This window comes from Hippoglossus hippoglossus, chromosome 22, assembly GCF_009819705.1.
Source record: "Hippoglossus hippoglossus isolate fHipHip1 chromosome 22, fHipHip1.pri, whole genome shotgun sequence".
In the NCBI taxonomy this organism is placed as follows: domain Eukaryota; kingdom Metazoa; phylum Chordata; class Actinopteri; order Pleuronectiformes; family Pleuronectidae; genus Hippoglossus; species Hippoglossus hippoglossus.
Window position 1 is genome coordinate 22,753,860 of NC_047172.1, and position 22,054 is coordinate 22,775,913.

At 41.4% G+C, this 22,054-nt stretch overlaps 1 protein-coding gene across 2 annotated transcripts; it reads right to left on the bottom strand.

The window, feature by feature from the left end:
* Positions 1 to 570: 570 nt before the first annotated feature.
* LOC117756175 lies at positions 571 to 19,561 on the bottom strand. Of its 2 annotated transcripts, none has more exons than XM_034576546.1 (5): positions 19,204 to 19,561; positions 11,176 to 15,147; positions 10,086 to 10,206; positions 7,972 to 8,862; positions 571 to 4,036 (listed from the first exon to the last, which is right to left on the bottom strand). In XM_034576546.1, the coding sequence occupies exons 2-5, from the start codon at positions 14,603 to 14,605 to the stop codon at positions 3,448 to 3,450; spliced, it is 5,031 nt and encodes a 1,676-aa protein (XP_034432437.1). In that variant the 5' UTR covers positions 14,606 to 15,147; positions 19,204 to 19,561; the 3' UTR covers positions 571 to 3,447. The 2 variants fall into 2 exon arrangements, with proteins under 2 accessions (XP_034432437.1, XP_034432438.1); XM_034576547.1 differs by lacking the exon at positions 19,204 to 19,561 and adding an exon at positions 19,094 to 19,189.
* Positions 19,562 to 22,054: the final 2,493 nt, after the last annotated feature.

The window sequence follows — 22,054 nt, forward strand, 5'->3', positions numbered from 1 at the left end:
ACCCAGTGTGAGACACCACTCAACACTCTTCACAGTAACGTTAGCATAGGGTTGTCAGTGAGTTCAAATCAAAAGCAACATCTCAGACTTCACTGACACAATTTACAGTGCACTGTCAAATCTAAAATAAAAGGTTTTTGAAATCATTTGGATTTTAAAAGAAGGATGGAAAAAGTCTGACTGTTAGTGATCGCGTAAAGCGGTGGCACAACAAACTTTAACATTCATATTGTTTTTAGTGTAAAAAAACCATTGCAAAGTTCAAGAACTGCAATGTCGTCCTTCTTTTTCTCATATTTCTCCCACTAACTAAGTGTCAGAGTAAGGCACCTGGGCATGGGTGTGCCAGACAGACTTCACTTCCTATTCATAATGTGATAAAGGCCCCAAGTATTTTTTGTCTGTCTGTGCCTATTCAAGTAATAATCCCAATGACATGTAGTTCTATAACGATTCATTATATCTTCCTTTGTTTTCCTACTTAGGATCCCCTGTCCACCTAATGGCAGCTGCACACTAAAGGATTTTAAACTGGGCCGATTTTAAAAACGTGGGAGACCACAAACATTGTGACAGATTTAACTGATTTTTAATCTTTAAATCTTCAGAACACACACACTTGACGATTTGGCCAGAAAGTGAATCATTCAGCCATGCTTAAAGCTCACCTTCAATGTTTTGATGCTTGTGACCTTCACTATGATTTGGAGTGCTTGTTGGATTTTATACTGATATCACGTAATATACGCTGAATGCATTATGACATGGGTAAGAAAGTCACAAGTAGTTTTAAAACTTAATCAGTTATTAGTTCAGCCGTAACTGACTTCTTAAAAAAGTTAAAAAAACAAAGATCTGCAGCTTTAAAAACAAAGATATGCCAATGAAGCACGTCACTCCTCTGTGGATGTGCTTGTACATATGTGCTCAAAAGCACCAGAATTAAATCCATCACAGAACTTGACAGGTGCATTTAGGGTTCTGCCAATCATCATTGGGACTAAGGACCGTTGGAGCATTTAAAGCTGCTTAAACAGTTGAAAATAAAAACACCCATCTCAAACCATCAATAAATATGGCTGCAGCATCAGAACAAAGTCACCTTCCAAATCCAAATTCATCCCCTTCACTCCCGAAACACTAAAGCTGGAAATACGCTGTGCGATTTGAGCCCAAGTTTGTTTTATAAGTTGCGTGACTCATTTTAGAGTCAAACAGATTTTCAGCATTGTTGTGTTCAGATTGTCCCCACCGCTCGTCAGATGGTTGGATGAGTTTTTGACATGGCAGGCTGTCCCACATGGCACAAAACAATAACAGGAAATGTAGATTATGGCTAGAAGCAATTGTACAGCAAGAAAGAAAAGATAGAGAGATACTGTACAGTAACCAGAGGGCAGCTAGTGATCAATTTATAATATTGCAGCCTCAAATGTAGTTAGCTTTTCTTTCTACGGTTCTACTTTGTTAGCGTTATTAGCAAGTGAGTTTCAACTTCATCTTTGACACAAACCCCAGCAGGTAATTTAGTGTGAGGTCAGTCAGGTTGTGTGAAAAAATTGGACCGTACAGTGAAAGCACACAAATTGTGAGCTTTGGCTTCACATCTCAGATGATTAGTCGCACAGCGTCAGGCTGAATTTAACAACAACATGTCTCGCACAGCGTATGCCCACCTTAAGACATAATCAGTTTACTTGGAGGTTCTCAAAATTCAGTTACCTCTCATTAACCATTCTGAAATTCAAGTGCAAATCTGAAAAACAACTAAACCTGATCAGGAGCTGATTTGCCTCTCGGCCCATACACTCTTCCCACGCAGCCTTTCATAATGGCATCACAAAATCGATTATTGTGTAAGTGACAATAATGTGTGATTACTGTGCACTCTTTTAAGGTGATACATGTATCATTTTAACATCTGTAAATCATTTTGAGACATTAGTACTTAATGATTATTCAACAACAAGACCACTGCTGGGATGACTGGCAGCTCCACCAGCCTCCAAACTGAATTTTACATTCTGTGCCTCCAACTCAGATTTGGAGGTAAATCTTTTAGAGTACTTTAATGTGGGTACAAACAAATCAAAAGCTGTAAGATTTTCTGAAGAAATGAGAGTGAGAGGCAAATGGAAAAACATGTCTCCAACATGTTTATCCTCTTCAGCATTGCCAAAGATGCAAAAGAGGAAAGGAGAGTGCGGATTTAAGAGAGAATTAAGGGAAATTACGTCTTTATTTTGAGAACGCTGGCACTAAAAACACAGAGACAAAGTCCTCAGTCATCTCAGTCATGGTCTCATTGTTAATGGCAGTTGAACCAAACTACCTACTGTTACACATTGAGCCTCTAAATGACTGTACGGCTGCATTTACAATTGGTAATTGACTGTATTTAAAAATGAATCTCAAACATTATTATCCACTCCAATCAGGCAAAACTTCCACATATGAAACATAGTGTATAGCATTAGACTGTAAGCATATTGCTAAATTATTACATTCACATTTTTAAATCTAATAGATAAAGATTTAAGTCAAACGTTATAACTAAATCCTTCAGTTATTTTTATTATGTTTGTACATTCAATGTTTAAAATATATTATCAACACACTGTTAAATACACTGTAAAGTTGAATCTGATTATAAAATACATTATACACTGTAAAGTTCGACCTCGTCGTTTTTTAAACGTTAGTTTCTTAATTACATACGTGATGTAGTAAGATCAAGTGTTAAAGTCAGGTCATTATGTGGTGGAGGAAGTGTAATTTCTATAAAGATTAAAGAAAACAGAAATTCTCTCTCCATCAGTCATCATGACACATTTAACATGTGTTATTGTAACTGAATTATTATACTGAAATAATGTTTAAAATGGTCAAACAAAATCATTAGGAATTTCTGATATGTGCAATTTTTTAGGGTGGATGTTTTTTGGAGGCGTGTGTATCCTGTACAATACATTCAATAGAATAAAAACTCACAGATATAATATGTATTATTTATATAGAGAATATGTGAACAGGAAACTAATAAATCAACCCTGTGTTTCAAAAGTTCACATTAGGAACGACACTGTGCATATCTTACCTAAAATGCTCTTTCAGTGGCTGTATTTCCACACAATCTCAACCTGAAGGGTTCCTTGTAGCCTGAGTCTCACACCGTCTCAATTTTAAACTCATCATATACGATATTATATAAGCTAATCTAAGAAAAAAGCAACAATTAACTAGTCCTTTATGCAACCTTTATAAGGTCATAAGAAGGCAATGGCAGCAGCAAGATGCAGAAGATACAGGCAAAAAAGCTGTAGTTTTTGAAGCAATCAGTTTCTATAAAACAAGTTGAAGATATTGTATACCTTTCTCCAAACCAATCAGCTTCAGGCAATGAAAGCTCTTCCCAAATGGTTGAACCAAAACCATTTCCTTCACACGTCAACCAGAGGAAGATGACGAAGGAGAAGATGATGAAGACGATGAAGACAAAGGTGGGGGTCTATGGGTCTCGCCTCCTCCCAGCTCAGAGAACCTTGCCAATGATGATGATGTTGTCATTTCCTTGTCTTTCTCCTTTCTGCTTCCCGTGCAGACTGACCTCTGGGCTGGTTTAAACTGCCATGTCACTTTCTTGGTTGTCGACGACTGATCTACTGTTGTTGACGCCTTGACTGGTGTCGTGCCAGCCTGAGATGTCATGGGAACGCCTGGCGTCGCTTCCACACAGGTGGTAACCCCTGTAACATTTCTTGCTTTGCCATTGTTGTTTCTGTCCTGTTCAGTGAAAAGCTCACTCAGCACTTCAGGTTCAGTGTTTTCTCCACTCATGTCCCAGTCGGGCTCTGTAGGCAGCTGCTTGGGTCGTGACACACCAGCAGATTTGTCCCCAGTAGCAGAGCTTCTGGAGGAGCGACTGGGATCGGAGTCGGATTGGTCTGAGTCCCAGTCACTGTCCCCTGCCACTGAACCACAACCAAGCACTGACTCATCAACAGGACCAGATCCTGAACTCTCCGAGTCTGACTCCCTGGAAGAAAACGACAGACAGAATCTGAGTAAAATATTGTACTACAGTACTTCGGGAGCTGATGTGTCAAAGATCAAAGGTCATGGTCGTCCAAAATCTAATTTTCTAAGATACTACATCACCGTTAGATATTGGAGACTAAAGCTTATATTGATCAGAAAATGAATCCCCATCATATGATGACTGATGTCATGAAGAAGTCGCAAAGAAGTCAGAAAATTACATCATGCATATGCAGCAGTTATATGTAACTGTTTATCCACCTCTGATTGTTTTCTGCCTCTTTAATCATCTGTTCATTGCCAGCCAATCACCACTGGTGGAGAGAATATATATAAATATAGACTCTGACCGCTGCTGATCCTCGGTTGTGCCTTCGCTCTTTTATGCTCTCCTCCTGCAGCTCATTTCTTTATGTTAACCCTCTTCCTTGCACATAATCTGATCATGCTGCGCTGGTAGTAATGAGTGTTTTGCTCCAGGTAAACGCTGGTAGCCGCCCCCGCCACACAGTAACACTCTCCTCTCCCAGTGACAAAAGACATCACTGAACTGGTATGTAAAGCCAGCCTATCATGGCTTCAGTAGTTTAACATAAAGTTTCACTGTGTATCACAGGGACCGTAAGCCTGGGCGGTGTCAGGTGGCCTTAAAAGCAAACTCCTACTGCCACTCTGCATGCGACAGGACCGCTGCTGCTTTGCATAGACGGCTGCTTAGTTGCAAACCACCCGTGTGTTGCCATGCTGCCGCTTTAGCTTCAGCCAGGATTTATAATTTATCCTTTTTGTTGAATCAACCCCAAACCCTGAACCATCCTGTCTGTTGATGAACTGTTTCCTGTTTTGCCATGAGCAAATTCTTAACTGAACTGTGTTACATTGGCGGTGTATGATTAATATTATATTGTTGATAATACAGAGTCTCAAAGAGCAACATGTTAATAGTTTAACTTTTTGTTGGTTGAGATTTCCTTTCTTCTTTTGATATTGGTTGCTTGTTTTGTTTTCTTTGTTTCTAATTAAACAAATTGTTTGAACACTTCAACTTTTCTTTTCATTCATAATTTATTTTTGGTTAGCACTCCTGTAGGCCCCCTTGAATAGCTGATTACAGTGGACATTGTGTTTTATTACTTTAAGTGCATGTAACCCCACTAATTGTTTCTGTTTTCACCCAGAAGCTCCCTCCGGTGTGACGTTTCTTCATTCACTCCTCTGCTTGATTCCTCACCTGTGTGTGTGTGTGTGTGTATGTGTGTGTGCTAGTGACACACGTGTGACTTCTTTGGGTTACCTCCCTTGACTCAGTAACCCACCTCTCCACTGGTAAGCCTCAGGCAGTAAATCTTTGTAGTTTGTGTGTGCGTAGTTTGGCTTTCTTTTAACAGTATATACATTTCTGCTATTGTAATAAATGTTTTTTTAGTAGTAATTTGTTCCAGAAAATGCATTCCCCTTTAATATATTGTTGGCTAATAACTATGTTTATTTTTGGTAAATTGAACCACTTCTCCTGTCTCGCTCAGTATAATGAACCCGAAAGAGCCTTTTTGAATCTTGGTACTGATTTTGAGGTACACATTTTCCCTGGAACACCAGGGTGGTGTTGTTGCAGTTCTGACTACACTGGTTAATGCCCCTTAGTCTAATCCATTTGTAGTTTTCCCCTTGTCCTCCCACCTCTCACTGCCACAAAGCTAGGTGTGGACACAATTAAATCAACCTTGAAGCATCTGCCAAACCACTTTAATCAGCACCTGAGCCAGTAGAGGCCCCACCCGAACTGGGGCTCTGCAATTTGGTGGGCGCTAGATTTCTGAAGCCAGGGCGGGACGAGGCTGACTGGGTGAGCTTGTGAGGCGGGCATTGGGCGTGAGCAGAAAACACATACTCCATCGCAGCCCCTTGCGAAATGACCAGGCTCATCTCACCCATTTCAGAGACCTGAGAAGCCATTGCCTGATGAGCACCCTGGTCTCCATACTGTATACCAAATGCAGAGGGAAACAAATTACTACGACCTCTCATACCGCCTGGCAAACCCTCCAGTTCCCACCTGATTGCCTCTCCCCTGATTTCAAGTAAACTAGCTAGCGGCCGCCTGCGCACATACTGCTTTAGCTCGTGAAGTAGTGCGCTATCCAAGACCTGCTCAACAAACTGGTTCCCAGCAAACCTTCGGCATTGGGCATGTCACTCGGCACATGCTGTTTTATCTTCTCCATAAGACACATCAAAGCAAGAGAAAATTCTAACTGTGTCTTCCCTTCCTGTTGTCTTCCAGAGAAAAAGGCCTCCTGCAAGGCTACATGGGACACTGAACACCCATAAAGCTCCTGTAAGGCAGCAACAAAAATGTGCCCGCAAGAACGCTCCAGGCAGGAGGTAATCAGAGGATATTTAGGCTAAAAACATGGGGCAGATGACGCTGTTTCGAGTCGAATTTTAATGTCGGACACTTGAACGACACCACAAGAGCAGTATGGAGGCATTTCATGTTTTTTCTCTTGTTTTTTTACCTTTGAAGACATGATTACCGGTTACTTCAATTGTAGTGGATTTGGCTGCAACGCTGTTTACCGCTAAAACTCCAAATTTGTTTTGTGGACTCAAACACCTCACCCATCCCTCCATCGGCATAGTGGTGGGTAGATAATGAGTACATTTTCATTTTACGTTGAACTATCCCTTTCAACTACTTATATATATATGAGACAAAGCCCTGTCTCCTCTTCCTGAGACATCTGATAGGACTTTCTCCAAGGCCTCCCCAAATTTTTGCATCTTCAGTCCATTTAGTCTCCTGATAATTATGCTGCCTCAGAAGTACTCTGAGCCAAACATTTGAAAAGATCAACAGGTTCATTGGTTACTACAATTGACTATACATAAAAATAAACAAGATAACAGTGCCCCAATTGAAAAGACAAAGCTTCTCGATCAATGATTTCAGTCATTTTGGCTAGTTCATATCACACTGATGTATGAATGTGGTCATTTTTTTAAGTAAGTTTGGTATTAATCAGTTACTTGATGCTATAAAAATGGGAAGAAATGTTATGATTGACAGCTGAGACTCACTCACAATTTAGCGAGCGCATGTATTGGCACATCTTTGACACGTTGGCTCCTGTCCACAATCACTATACTGCACTGATTCTAGCTCCCAATGATTTAAAAAGGACAAGATTCAAGTAGCCATGTGTCAACAATGGAAACTTTTAACATAGATTCAATTTTCTTATCCTTCCATTAGATGTGGAAAAAAGTTTTCTGAAGTTGGGAAATGAAAACCTTGCAGCCATAAACCTCAACCAGATATTCCATTAAGGAAAAATGTAATGTGTGGAAAAAGCATATGGATTAGCATGGCAGTGATGTGGATGTTGCAGTGGACTGAAGAGGGAGCTTGGCCTAAATAGAAACTCAATTTGAGCAAAAATAGAAAATTACCAGACTGTCAAAGGGTGGTAAGAATAACGTTTTGAGCTAGAGTGAGGGGCTAAGACCCCTGGAAGGAGTTAAATCACTACTCCATTGTGTCAACAGAAGCCAGATGCTTGGGCACTTGATTAGGGTGATTCCTAGATGCCTACCTGTAAAGGTATTCCTGGCATATCCAGCTGGGACGAGACCCAAAGGAAGATCATTTGTGGATAAAATTGTTGTTGTGATATTTGGCTATAGAAATAAAATGACTTGACTCGACATACTAGAGGAATCACATATCCCATCTGGGCTTCTCAGTGTCCCCTCGGGAAGGCTAGATGATATATAGAAAGACAGACCGGGCTACCTTACTTGGCTGTCTACCACCACGAACGGAAAGTGAAGTAGAAGATATATTGGTCTGTGGCTGAATTAATGAATTCTGTGAATTCAAAAAAATGAAAAGTGCCAGGGTTATAGTGAATAAAGAAAAATTGCACATACCTGCCACTGTATGATGTGGTTCCTGCAGGGCCGAGCAGTAGGCAAGCTGGAGCAGCCAAATAGACAAAGCTGTCCGTGCACAGAAAATCTCCTTCCTCTGGTTTTTGTGGGGCTAGGTGAGTCAGCTTGGCATCCTGTTCCTGAGTTGACAGGTCTAAGTGTCTTTTCATGCTATATGAACGTAGCATTGTATCATCAAGTCTTGTTTGTATTGAATCTTGTTTTGTATCATGGGTGGGAAATTCTGTCATTGTGGTGACATCACCATGGGAGTAAGGTCTTGCAGAAACTGCAAGGTAAACAAAGCTGTCTGATTGGACGAAGGGATCTATATCACCACAGTCTAGTCCTGAGGTTCTGATTGGCTTCTGATTGGGATCTAAAAAGTGTTTGAATGGTTTTGAGGGAGACAGAGGAAGAGGGTAATCACTTCCCATGAGGGTCACTTCTTTCCTAGGTGGTATTTCTTGACTCGATGGGTCATTCAGAGCAGACAAGCCCTCAAAGTCTGTATGGTGGATTGAGGACTTCATTATTGAAACTACTCCGATCTTTCTATCTTTCCCCCTCTCTTCCTCTCCCTCCATCATTCCAGATTCTACTTCCTCTTTTTCAACATATCCCTCTATGTCTTCATGTGAGGAGGTGTTGAGGAGTGATGGGTAGCACCACTGTAGCTCTGCACTCTCCTCCCGTCCCCATTTCTTTAGCACTCCATCGTCCCCGTCTTTCTCCAGTGATGTGCTGCTGCCTAAGTCAGACCCACTGACAGGCTGGTCACTGTCAGAGCCGGCCTCCTCCTGGCTCTGATTGGATAAGGAGAGGAAGACACCACTGGAGTCGGACTCCAGCGTTAAGTTGGAGTCTGGAGAGCTGTCCTCCTTAGTAGAGCTAGAAAAAAGACAAAGCAGTCAAATGACTGCTTCATTCCCATGTGTCTAATAAGCTTCTTGACTTTTAATACTATTTCACTATCATTACCAAAACCTGCCATTACCTACTTTCTTAGATCAAGACCATTGACTTGTTTCAAGATAGATCAAGAACTCTTGATTCTGAATCTTGTTTCTGACTCTCAGACCCACAGAGCACTTTGATTTTTGGAGCTCTAATTTGAATGCTTGCACAGATGTCTTGGTGATGGACACATCATTATGAAGACATTGGCTCTCTAATTTGGTTGAAGCCATGTCATGGATTTCATGGGGAGCTAATTGTTACAGTGATCTGCTAAAGCCATATTCAGGACAAACTTAGATACTGTTTCTTTCACACTGGTCTCACATTGCCAGAACTATTGGTAGACGCTCTGCTCTTCTACCACTGATAAGTTCATGATGATGACATATGAAAAGCAATGAAACCGCAACATAAACAAACACAACAAATGTGCGAATGAACAATTGAACCTCCTACCAAGTCACCTTTATACACACAAATGACTTCAAATGGCAGTTTGAATTGATGCAATGTCAGCTGTATTGAACTGCCCTGAAGGAATATGGAGCAAATAAACAGAGAAAGATCTTTTTTCTTTTAACATTTCCCATGTTTAATTCATTGACTCTACTGTCAACTATTCTTTGATTATATTGCCACTGCTATTTAGTTTATTAGGTCATTCACTGGTCAGTTTCAAGAAGTTTAAAAATAAATTAAAAAGAATACAAGTTATTTTGCATTCATTTGAAAGTAGATTCCAGGCACAATCTAGTTTAACTATATTTAAAAAATATCAAAGATATGTAAATTAGAAATTAATTGAAGAATTATTTCCATTAAATATATTTTGCCATTCCATTCTCAGAAACATAAAGTGTATGAAATTGTTACGTGTCAAGCTCGATTTCAAAAGATTATTTGAAATATTAAAATATCATAAAGCTCATACATTCCTTAAACAGACCCCCAAAACAAGTAGATACCAATGTGTGATGCAGGATGGGCTTGACTTGAACTGACTTTGATTACAGCTTGAGAATGTCTTCAGAATGTCTTGGCTGAATTCAAACATGGATTTTGTTCTTGCCTTGTGTTATGTACATGCATTGAGTCAGGATATATGTCAACATGTGGTGGGTCGGTGCTCACAATAACCATGTTCATGGAATTACCTTGTGCCAACAGTGGAAGTCCCAGCAGATTGGTTTGACCAGTCAACAGGTCTGTCTGAGTCTGTAGCTGGTGAGGCCATAGCAGTAAGCTCCAAACTGACCTGAGATCTGCTCCCCAATCCTGGAAAATGAAACAAGTGGAACAGGAGACATACTCAGTACATCCTACCATTCATTTCCCATCCAGTTTAGTCTTTCGATATTTACAGCCAGTTGCTCAATGTTTGCTTGGTTCTCGTGACTGTAACATTCATTGATTTTTCTGGCTGAGGTATTTCTGCGGGATTAGAGAAGCACAGGTTTGTGAGAGGGCAATTTTCTCAGTTACAGTTCCAAAGTTAACAAAGCCATATTTAGGTAATTAGAATAGCTGATATATGAAAAGCAAACATCACCCACCGTTCCTCTGACATGAGACAATCAGTGAGTTTTTGTCTTTATTATTTTAAATCGAAAAAACCACAATAGATTACTGAAGTCATGAAGGTGGCTCGTGCATTGTTACCTAATTTGTGCCCCTGTTTTAAAGATGATCATCTACCCCCATACTAATGCTGGTCATAGTCTTCCTTTGCTGTCACCTCAATTTCTAACTTAACTGAAGCTTCTCAGAATTCAGTATAGCCGTTTTCACACATGACCTGCGAGTGAAATCCGGAGAATCCGGAGTTTATCTGCAGTTTGCCTTTCACTCATGCACAACACAAAGGGAGGTTATCTGGACAGACACGCTCACAACAGCAACAAATCCTCGGCATTATTCAGCAGCCGGGTGCAGCAGACAGAGGCAGGAAGCCAAGTATTATCTCCACTGCAGAGATCACGTGATTTTCTTGACAGCACACAATCATCGTCGTCAGCTCTTACCACTACAAACTCTCCTGACATATTTTTCAGTGTCTTCTACATGGATGTCACCTTTTTCACCGGGAGATATTTGTTTTCTTTTTCCTTTTTTTCCTTTTAGCGTCTGTCTGGCATTAGAAGCGTCATCTAAGCTTATGTAACTGCACGGATATGAATGAAAAGAACAAGGGGGAAATAAAAGATAAGATAAGATAAACACTATTGAAATCCAACAAATATGTACCTGTCATCAGAGCAGCTTTTTCCCTCTGCGGCCCAGGGTGTGTTTGGTACATGTCAGCCCTCTGTGGTTCTGGCAGTGTTTGGTACAGATCCTGGGAGTCCCTGTGGGGCTGAGACAGGTCTAAGTGTTCCAGGTCAGAGTCCAGCTCCCTCGCTCTCCTTTCTAACTCTGTAAGGCTGAGCTCTGAGGCTGCCGAGGAGGGGGGGTGCGATCCCCCAAAGCCAACCGGGGGCCGGAGGAGAGGCCAACGGGGCAGAGAACCTGAGAGGGAATCTGTATCACCTTCTCCTCCTGCGCCCCCTTTCTCCCAGCCATCATCCCATAATGTGTTGACCACGTCAAGGACATCCTCCCAACACTCCATCCCTCCTTCCTCTCCAAGTGTCCCTCCTTCTCCTCCTTCCAGTTCAACTTCTTCTTTTTGTAATGTAACCACCTCCAACTCTTGTTCATGTTGCTCTTGTATTTCAACTTTGATCATTGTATCTCTGCCCACCAACCTCTCAGACATTATTTCTTCATCCATCTCCTTTCTCACTTCAGTAGTTTTGTGTGAAATTACTTGGACTTTTTCTTCCATTCTTCTCATTTCTTGTTTGGTTTCTTCTAATAGCTCCTCACTGACCGTAACCTTGTCTTTCTTCTTATCCACTTTGTATTCTTTTTTGTCTCTCTCTTCCCTCTTCTCCTTTTCTTTCTTCTCTTCCTTACCCCTCCTGTTCTGCCTTTCAGTTGTCTGTTCCCTGTTCTCCTTACTCTGCTCTCCTTGTTTCTCCTTGCTCCGCGATCTCCTGGGCTCTTCCTGCTCACTGTAGACCCTCCAGTTCTCCAAGTTCTGCTCCTTCAAGGAAGCCCTGCCCACCAAACTCGCCACCTGTGCTGAATCTGAATGGGAGGGCTCTTTAAGTGAGCATCGTCCCACAATACTTGTAGAATTAATTACACTTGATAATGGGTTTTCTGAGAAGTGACCTGTGCGGGGGTGGAGAAGGGCATGGGGGCGTCTCTTCTCCAATGCTGAGAGGACAGAAGGGAGTGGGGGGAGAATAGGGAGGTTGTGGAGGGCTCCACCTTGCCGAACAGTCCTCTTTCTAACCATGATTCGACGAGGCCAGGTTGACTCAATGCCTTCGGAGGGGCCTTGTGATTCAAGGTCTCCAAGCCCCCTGCTTAGTTTTGGGCTGACCACGCCTGGTCGCAGCCCTGTGGCTGTGCCAGGTCGTGTCCTGGAACTGGACTTAGAAGATTTGGATTTGTGGGGTCTGGAACCTTTCTCTTTATCACTAGATTCAATCTTATCAATGTCCAGAGGCATATTCTCAGCCTGATCTGAAGGGGCAACTTCAGCTTTATGTGCAGAAGCAACACAAATCTGACCTTTATCCATTGTCATAGCGCTGTACTGGGCATCACTGACAACCCCAGCATCACTCAGGGTCTCGGTCTCATCTTCAACACCAGCTTCTAGTACTGCCTCTGGTTCAGATGTAAATGCGATCTTAACTTCTGTCTCAACTTTAGCACCTACTCCAGACTCTGCTTCTGAACCAACCTCATTATTAACTTCAGCTACAACTCCAGCTTCTGTTCCAGCCCTGTTCTCCATATAATTTGAATCAGCATCAACCCCTGCCTCTTGCTTAATTCCTGAATTAGATCCAGCTCCAACCTCAAATTCATTTCCAGGCCTGACCCTGTCCTCAGTATCAATTGGACTTGAAGGACCAGCCTCAGCAATGACTTCTGGTTTAGACAAACCCCTTCCAGTTCTTTCTCCACTCCTTGTCCCTCCCCTGTGTCCCTCCTTCACATCTGGAGACATATTTTCTATCTCTATCCCAGATTGCACTTTTCCCTCCAAATTCCGTCCTCCTGGTCTTGTTTTCACTTTGGGACCCATTCTTATTTCAGACCCATTTCTAATGCTAGACCTGGATCCTTTATCATAATTGTTCCAGCTTTCAGTTCTGTGATGTTCTTGTATCCCAGCCCTGATTTCAGCCTCTGACATGTTTGCAACACTAACTTCACATACTAACCTTGGCCCACACCCAGATTTGCTGTCAACTAACACCATACCAACACTCCCATTGTCAAACTTAGAAACCATTCCCCCACCTACACTTTCAAGACCAACCCTTGATCCAGCTCTATTTCTACCCACTGCACAGGTGCCCATTCTGGGGGCAGCATTGGGGGAGGGTGAAGGTGATGGCTGGGGAAGCAACAGGGGTGTTGTGTCTAAAACCTGGTCGTGATCTAAAAACACAGAGTCTCTTTCTGAGTGCAGAGGGACTGGTCTGCCATATCCGAAGGTCCCAAAAGTTGACGTTTCCCTCCTCTCCCTTTCTCTAGCTCTCTCCCTCTCCAGTCTGCCTCTCTCCCTCTCTCTTTCCCACTCTCGCTGGGCCCACCCTCGCTCCATCTCCCTTTCTCTCTCCCTCTCCCAATCCCTTTCTCGCTCACTGCGGCCCCATCCTCCTCCCCGCTCCCTAAGGTCCTGCTCAAGGTCATGAGCGGAGAGTTGGACCAGCGGGGAACGGTAGGGTGATCGTCTAAGCTCTTGGGGTGGTGACAACCTAAGACTCTGGGTTTGAGAGTAATGCCTTGGCTGAACGACATGGGGAGGGGAACAGCGCAAACTCTGAGACTGACTGGGGCGAGGTTTGGCAGGAGAGAAAAAGACTGGAGTATGGTACCCTGAAGAAAGAGGAGAGCCAGAGAAGGGGGAAATGAGGGGGGAGGTAAGAGAGGACGACTGGCCACCTGTGGGAGGGTAGTGTCCTGGGTTTAGATATCCCCCTCCTCTGTCCATCATTTCAGTTGTAGTAAGCTCAAGACACTCGAGATGTTTTGGAGGTGGTAAGACTTTCCAGGAATGTTGACCATCTCTGCTCTTTGTGCTGTCTCCATGGTGATGGTGGTGGTGATGGTGGTGTTTCTTGGATGAGGAGGAAACTCCCGGTGCTGAGAAAGAGGATACAGAGGGGGAAACTGATCGGGTAAAATGTCCTGGCGAGTGGCAGCCACCACCATTGACATCATGACCCCCCAGCTTCAATGAATCATAAATGGCTCTTTCATCTAGTCGGCGCACAAATGAAGGGTTTGGAGTTAAGGAGCGGGGCTGTGGATCAAACATGTCAGCTGGGGACCTGCTAACTCTGAGAGAGCCACTTGCAGAGTAGATAAAATTTGCGTCACCACCAGCATCTCGCCGTATGGACCCTCCAGGGTGGTGGTGATGGCTGTCAATCTGTTGGTTGATGCACATGGTATCATAGATGGATCGCTGGGGTATGTAGCCATCTCCATATCCCCCTTCCACTCCTACATCTCGCCCTCCCACTCTCCCATCCCCAGCTCCATGTTTCTCCAGGCAGCAAGAGCTCTTCCTGAAACACCCTGGACGGCTAAGAGGCTTGCCCATGCTTGGGTGGATAGCTGATGGCGGGAGGGATTGGTGGGAGGCACGTGTGAAGTTTGAAGAGTGAATTGTGAAGTTGTTAATTTCACTAAATCTGAAAATAATTGCTTGAAAAAGGTCTTTCAGAATGTGCAAGACACATGGCAGCTGGCTTTGAAGGGGCCATGGAAAAATAAAAGAATTAGAGAAATGTTAGAGAGGTCAGGACAATCTTGTGATGAAAAAAATCCTCTTGTCAAAATCTCCATGACAAAAAGACATTGTAAATTACATAAGGTTTAAATTAGATTTGGAAATGGATTCCTACAACAAGAAATATCCCAAAGAGATTTCGTAGAAACACATCACAGGAAAAGAAAAAATATGTCCACTTTTTATATCCACAAGGTCACTGTTCTTAGCTCATCTTCTGTCCCACTTCAGAGCCAAGTGTAAGTTTGTCATCCACAGAGCAACAGAAAGTCGGCGTTGCAGTGAATGATAGACTGAATCCAGTCAAAGCGTCTTCGCTTATTCTGGTTGAATTTGTTGATTACGTCATCTGTCTGTGGGAAAAAAAGCAAAGGAAAAGAAATTCACTTGAAACAGCTTGAAAAAGTCTGTCCCACCGAAGTTAGGGGTTATTAAACATTTTTATATCAGATATTGGTTCATATAGATCAATGATGTTGAATGGGCAATTCATTTTAAACATTTCAATTTTCTGCTTAACCTGTAAAACCAGTTGTATCATGTCCTCTGTGGTTTTGACTGGAGCTTTCTAAGGGCTGAGAAAACAACCCTCTGATGTCATTAGTATGTAGCCCCCATGGGGTCATGTGGTAGAATTTTTTTTTTGGGACAAACAGCCAGAAGAAAACCCCCAATTGCACAAATTAGTAAACCGTATACGTACGTTGGCAAACTGTGAATTCATACATGTAACTCATCGTCAAACAGTGGTTGCCAAACTAGAGGTCAGAAGACAATTTATTACAATTTCAAAACAATTGGAAATCTCATATTTTAGCCATAATTGTTACAAATGATTGTTAAAGTCTCATATGGGGATGATGTGAGGACAATCTCTTTGTACCCTTATGATTTCCAAGGTCATAATGACGGATTAGCTACAGCATCGGTTGCAGAAGGTCAGTTCACAGCCCCCGAGGAAACATTGCAACATGTGCATGTAGGTTATTTTTCGGCCGACCACCTCAAATCAATATCCTTCGTGTGCTTCAACCACCTCCAAAGATAGTGGGGTTGCAAATCTCTGGCACTGTTATTTTGGGGTTTGGAGTTAAAATTTGATTGTGATGAGGACCCAAGAAAGGGAAGAGTTGCTCTTACTGGCAGATGATAAAAACATTAGGTAATTCATCCACATGTCTTTATCAGCAAATATTTTGGGTCATTTTGGCTCAGTTTAATTTCATACATTTTATAATGACCTAGGATGATACAGTGGGATGCATCAGTTGCAGCTAATCTCAGTTCTTCCAATAAATGGATTGGTCCCTTCACAGAGGGAAAGGAAACAAAGGCAATTAAACCACATTTCATACTGTACAATACAAAAAGACTCTCTGAATCGCTTGGAAGAAAATCGACAACACAAAAGAAAACAACAGAGTTTACTCTCAGAGATACAATGAGATTATTCAAGGACATCTTGAAATAGTCAGACCAGTCGTATGAAAGAAATGCTTATTCTTAAGAACTGATGGAAAACGTACTCTAAATGGTCGTACAGAGTAGACTTCATCATTGCTGAACCTGACAATATGACAAAAGATTCTGTTTTTAAACAGTACTATGCTTAGAAATCATCTTGCTTCCCGTGTTATGTTGAGGCAGACATTAGCACATCACATGCTCCACTTGTCAGTCTGTGAGCTTGATTTGCCCACATGCATGGTTTAGAAATCTGCTCTGTATTAGCTCGGATAGGGCATGAGACTTTACAATTTAAATAGAAAGTCTGGGTTACGAACTTGAAATGTGGGTCTTCAAAGGCAGACAGAGAGGATTTAAAGAAAAATAACTTTTAATTGCAATACAAGAATTTAGAAAAAAAAGTAAAAGTCCTGCTTTCGACTGCAGTCAATCTGTCTCTTGTGAATCCCCTAACTTAATGAAGGTGCAATGTTAAATTCCTAAGTGCCTCTTTAATTGCAATCCAGCGGTGACTGCAGAGCACTTAACAATTACCTGACAGCAAAAGTAGCTCACAGCTGTCTGAAAATGTAGAAAACCGTCTTCTCAGTCAATTTCAATACTAGCCAAAAGTCACCAGAATACTCAACATATACCAAAAACCATCCATCCATCCATTATCCTCACCTTGTCATTTCAAGGGGACTAGCCAACAATTCAAAAATACCAAACCAATGACGAGCAGGATATCAATAATGCTGTAGAGAAGCACCACTTTAATTAGGGGAGAATCACATGGAAACCCAATTGTATGTTTTAAACATTCCCTTAATGTGGTTTCTCTGGTTTTTCTTTTTGTAATTCAGTAGTTAAACCATCACTTCAAAAACACTGTCAGTACAGATGTACAGATGTACTGTGGAAATCCTGAATAGTGACCTTGAAATTGTAGCCATAGTTGGTTAAACCCTTATGATTCATTTTTTACATGTTAAATCTTAAAACAAATAAAATACCAACAGTTTTCACAAGTGTGACCAACACTTCGGCACCAAGACAAAAGAAAAATAGAAAGAAATGTAGACATATCATGTTTTTCCCCACAGGACAGGCTTAACACTAAGCTAAATACTGAAGCCCTAGTTTTATATTTAGTACAAAAGGTAAAACTTCAAATACTTTTCGTTTTTACCCCAGAGATTGTTGTATTACTAAGTTATATAATGTAGCCCTATGATTAGCTAATCTCAATTTTGTACACATCACATACTATGACATAAAATATACTGTACTTTTTCACAATCATAATAGTGAAAACACTTCACAACCAAAATGACAAATGATGTAAATCTTAAATGTTCTTTATAATGTAGTTTAATTTGTTCTCCAACGGAACAGGCTAAGCTAAATACTCAAGTAATAGTTAGCTAGCCACTTTTATATTAGCAACATTACAAAATATTTTACACCCTTAAGGATTACAAAACTTTACAACAGAACAACAAATGATTACAATTTCAAATGTTAGCCTATCTATAATTTTATTCTCCAACAGAAAGACCTGAAGCCCTAGTTAGCTTAACTTAGTTAGGCTATATATTATTACATAAAACATACCAACACCTTTCGCAACCTTAGGGGTGAAAACACCTCACAACCAAATCAAAAAAATAGACCTACATGGCAAATCCCTCTGGTCAATTTTGTAGAAACTACATCATCGATCATAAATCACAACAGTTCTTGCAACCTTAGAGGGGGGGGAAGCTCTTCACAGCCAAGACAACAAAAGATAAATCGTCACAACTCTTCAAGCATTTTGAAGTTGGAGAGATCAGAATCAGAATCAGAATCAGAATCAGAATCAGAAAGTATTTATTGCCAAGTAGGTTTACACCTACCTGGAATTTGCCTTGGTATATAGGTGCATACAATGAACATAAAACATAAAAACACAATAAGTACTACACATAAGAAAAAAACAATATATAAAATAGAAAGATATAAAAGATATAAAAAGTAAAGTAAAAAGTAAAATGCAAAATGCAAAACAGGAGTGCAATGTGAATGTGCAATATGCAATGTAATGTAATGTTACTGTGACAGCTTGCACTAAGAATTCTTGAAGCCCCATGCAAATTTGGTTCCAAAAATAAAGTCCAGATGACGTCAACCTTCCTCCAAAGCTGTTCCCTTTGTCAATATGAGAAATATGACGCTGAATTTTCAACATGACATGAAAAACGACATTGTGAAAATTTGCTTTGATGTTTCTACTTTTGAACGCACCGAACAGTTTCAAAGACAGCACCTACAGCCAGCCAACTCCAGCTCGGAGCGAGATAACAACAGCACTTAATATGATAATTAGCTCTAAACGTTGTCTGGCAGAAAGTCACGAGTATCGAGGGAGATCTGGCAACCTCAGCACGACGCTAGTTTTATCACAAAAGAAGTTAAAAAAAAAATCATTTACTGATTCAAAACTCCATTCCGAGTACATCTTTTTGCCACATAGTGAAAAGAACAGATTGACAGTCACGCACTGAAAAACATCTTTAGACACGTTTCCACAGTCGTCCTCAAGTATCAACACTAATAACCATCTCAGATGTCATATAAGAACTGTCTCGTTTGTATGTATTAGTGATGCCTTCCTCATATATTAGTGAAGCTCCATCAAAGGAGCCTATTGACAGACTCATCTCTAGTCTCTCTATCTCTTTATCTTTTCAGTGCGCCTTCAGTCTTAAGCATCCTCCCTCCAAGCACACACACACACACACACCCTCTCTTTCATCACTGCTGCTGCCACCTGCTCTATTTTAGCCTGATCAATAGAAAAGCCAGAACCTTATCAGCATGGTCAAAGTCATTAACAGGCATCAGCTAATCCAGCCTGTCCATCCTGGTAATGTGTTGTCATCCTGTCTCAAATCGGCATCCTCGTTTGTTTTTCTTACCGGCATCTCTGTCCCTGTCGTTTCTCTCTGCCTCCCTCTCTTTATCTCTGCCGCTTTCCTCTCTTTCTGTCGCTTGTCTCCCTCTTCCTCTCACCCCCCCCCCCCCCCTCTCTCTCTCTGCTGTGAATCATGCCTTCTGTCAGAGGACGTTTTTTTTTTGACAAGCGCTCTCGCTGCCAACCAACACACCAACGCAAACCCTCCTCCACCTCCTCTCCCTTTCACCCTCTCTCTCTCTCTTCTTGCTTTTCTTCTCCTCAATATAGCCTGCCTCTACCTCTCGCTCTCTCCCTCTCCTCCTCTATCTCCCTCTCTTCCTCCCGTTTACACTCTACACAGCTTCAGGGATTTAAGAGCTTTGGAGCCGCAAAGAGACCAACTTCTCCTCTCCATCTGCCTCTCTTTACTTTCTTCCACCAGCTCATCTCTCCCTCTTATCTCTCCCTCTCATCATCTCTCTGTGTTGGGATCTCTCCATCTTTCTCTCCCCCTCACAATCCCTTCTAGATTTAGTTTGACCTGAGTGGGTTTCCCTTGGGAAATCATCACCATCAGACATTTTAGAAATTAGGTAACAAAGGGGAAGAATGAAGGACAGACAGATCTATCTATCTATCTGTCTATCTATCTATCTAAATATCTATCTATCTATCTATCTATCTATCTATCTATCTATCTATCTATCTATCTATCTATCTATCTATCTGTCTATCTATCTGTCTATCTATCTATCTATCTATCTATCTATCTATCTATCTATCTATCTATCTATCTATCTATCTATCTATCATTCAGTCTCCCACTCACACACACTCTTTTCTTCTCTTGCTCACTCCATCCCTCTTGTAGCCCTCTCAGTTTGCCCTCTACCTCCCACTCCTCACCTCAGCGTTAATGCAACACACATTACTGTGGAGGCGGCATGGAGAGTGAGAGAGACAGAGAAAGAAAGAGCAAACCATACTGTACAGAGCAATTTGAAAGCGTCGTCATCAGTACCACCATACAGATATATGCAAACACAAAAAACAAGATTTAAAAAAAATATTATTCGGAAACTAATGATCAGTAGCACCATAATTTGTCATTTTTCCCTGTCCTATCTGAATAATCTAACACATAATGGTTAGACACGTCCTGACGACATCTTTTCCTGCCTAAAAGCTGCAGTGACAACAATGTGACTGTAGAAGCAGGCATCCACAGTTAATGTCTCTGTAAGGAAGCAGGGGGGTCATGGCCCGGTCAGGTGGGGAAGAGTTCAGTCCGATCCGACTCATCTCCTTGACTCTACCTTTATTATATAGAAAATCTCTGTATTTTGGATAAAATTCTTTCTTTTAATTCTGCCTTTTAAATGTTTTGTTCTATCAATGACCACACTTTACAGTTCTGTTTTTACAGTGCATCCATAGGCCTATATCCCTTAAACTTCTGGCACAGCCAGCAGGTGCAATTTTGGGATTCAAGATCTTGCTCAGGGACACTTCAGCATGCAGAATGGGGAACACAGGGATCGAACTGCCCACCTTGTAGGTAGTGGTCCTTAAATTCTATCACGCTGCACCAAATTTCACAAACTCTTAGATATCAGTTCTCCAAGATCCATGAATTATTCCCTGGCAAAATGGTGGAAATGTCATGAAGCTGCCTCTCGCTGTTTTACAGAAAGTTAAATAAAAATCCTGGATCCGCACCAAAAGTCAATGGGTTCTTTCCTGACTCATACCACATCTTGCTCACAAATGAATAAACATACAAACCAACCAATAAAGAAACGGACAGGGGTGCAAACGTACCTCTTCGATGGAGGTAAAGATTATACAACTGACAGTCGTTCCTGCAACAAAACATCCTCCTGAATCACTTATCCCAGCAAGACATCAGACCAATGACAGCAAACAGCACTGCCCGGTTAGTAATGTGGTTCATTACAGTAATGCAGCCCAGATATGCATGCAAATAAGTAAATATGTATGCATGTTGATATGTAATTTAAACAAAGGGAAAACCATGAAAGTTGTACGTGGTTTCTGAAACTCCAGGGTTGGAATTTAAAGCTGTAGCGTTCACCACAGCCTTGTTAAAACTGGGCCAGTCATTTCCACGTCTGTGTGACTGACAGAAGAAAAGACTGACTCTCACTCCCCTTTATTATGCTTGTTCCCTTTGCAAGCTCAAGTGGTGTTGACTCTGTCAGTGAGTGTGTGTGTGTGTGTGTGTGTGTGTGTGTGTGTGTGTGTGTGTGTGTGTGTGTGTGTGTGTGTGTGTGTGTGTGTGTGTGTGTGTGTGTGTGTGTGTGTGTGTGTGTGTGACAGGGGAGACAGACACAGGCAAGCAGAGACAAGGAGAGAAATCTCAGTCAACAGTAAAAGAGAAAAATGTGAAGAATGAATTCATGTGTATATCTGTGGCTGCATTTGTTTTTCCCTCTCACAGTCGGCTGTGTCCACACCAGACAGATGAGCACGTTGGGTTTGATAAGTCCAGCAGCTGTGTGAGCATGAAACCTGGCACTAATTAAGTTAGAACTTTTGTTAATGTTTCTCTCCTGTTATTACCTGAGGAGTTATTTACCAATGAGGGTAGAAGTTTAACCCTAATCTGTAGCCATGAGCCAAAGATACAAGCTGTGGACATGAAGTTTACCTACAGGTAGTTGGCCTATATTATAATATAATTTTAAAAATACATCAAATAAATGAACATACATAGATGGAAATTAAAAATCTCTTTGAAATTGAAGTTTAAAAAGAGAAATAAATTGAAACAGAAATTGAATGAACAAATACAGATTTGAATCAGGGATTTTAGAAGAGAACATCCTTTTTTCCATTTGCATTTCTATTTC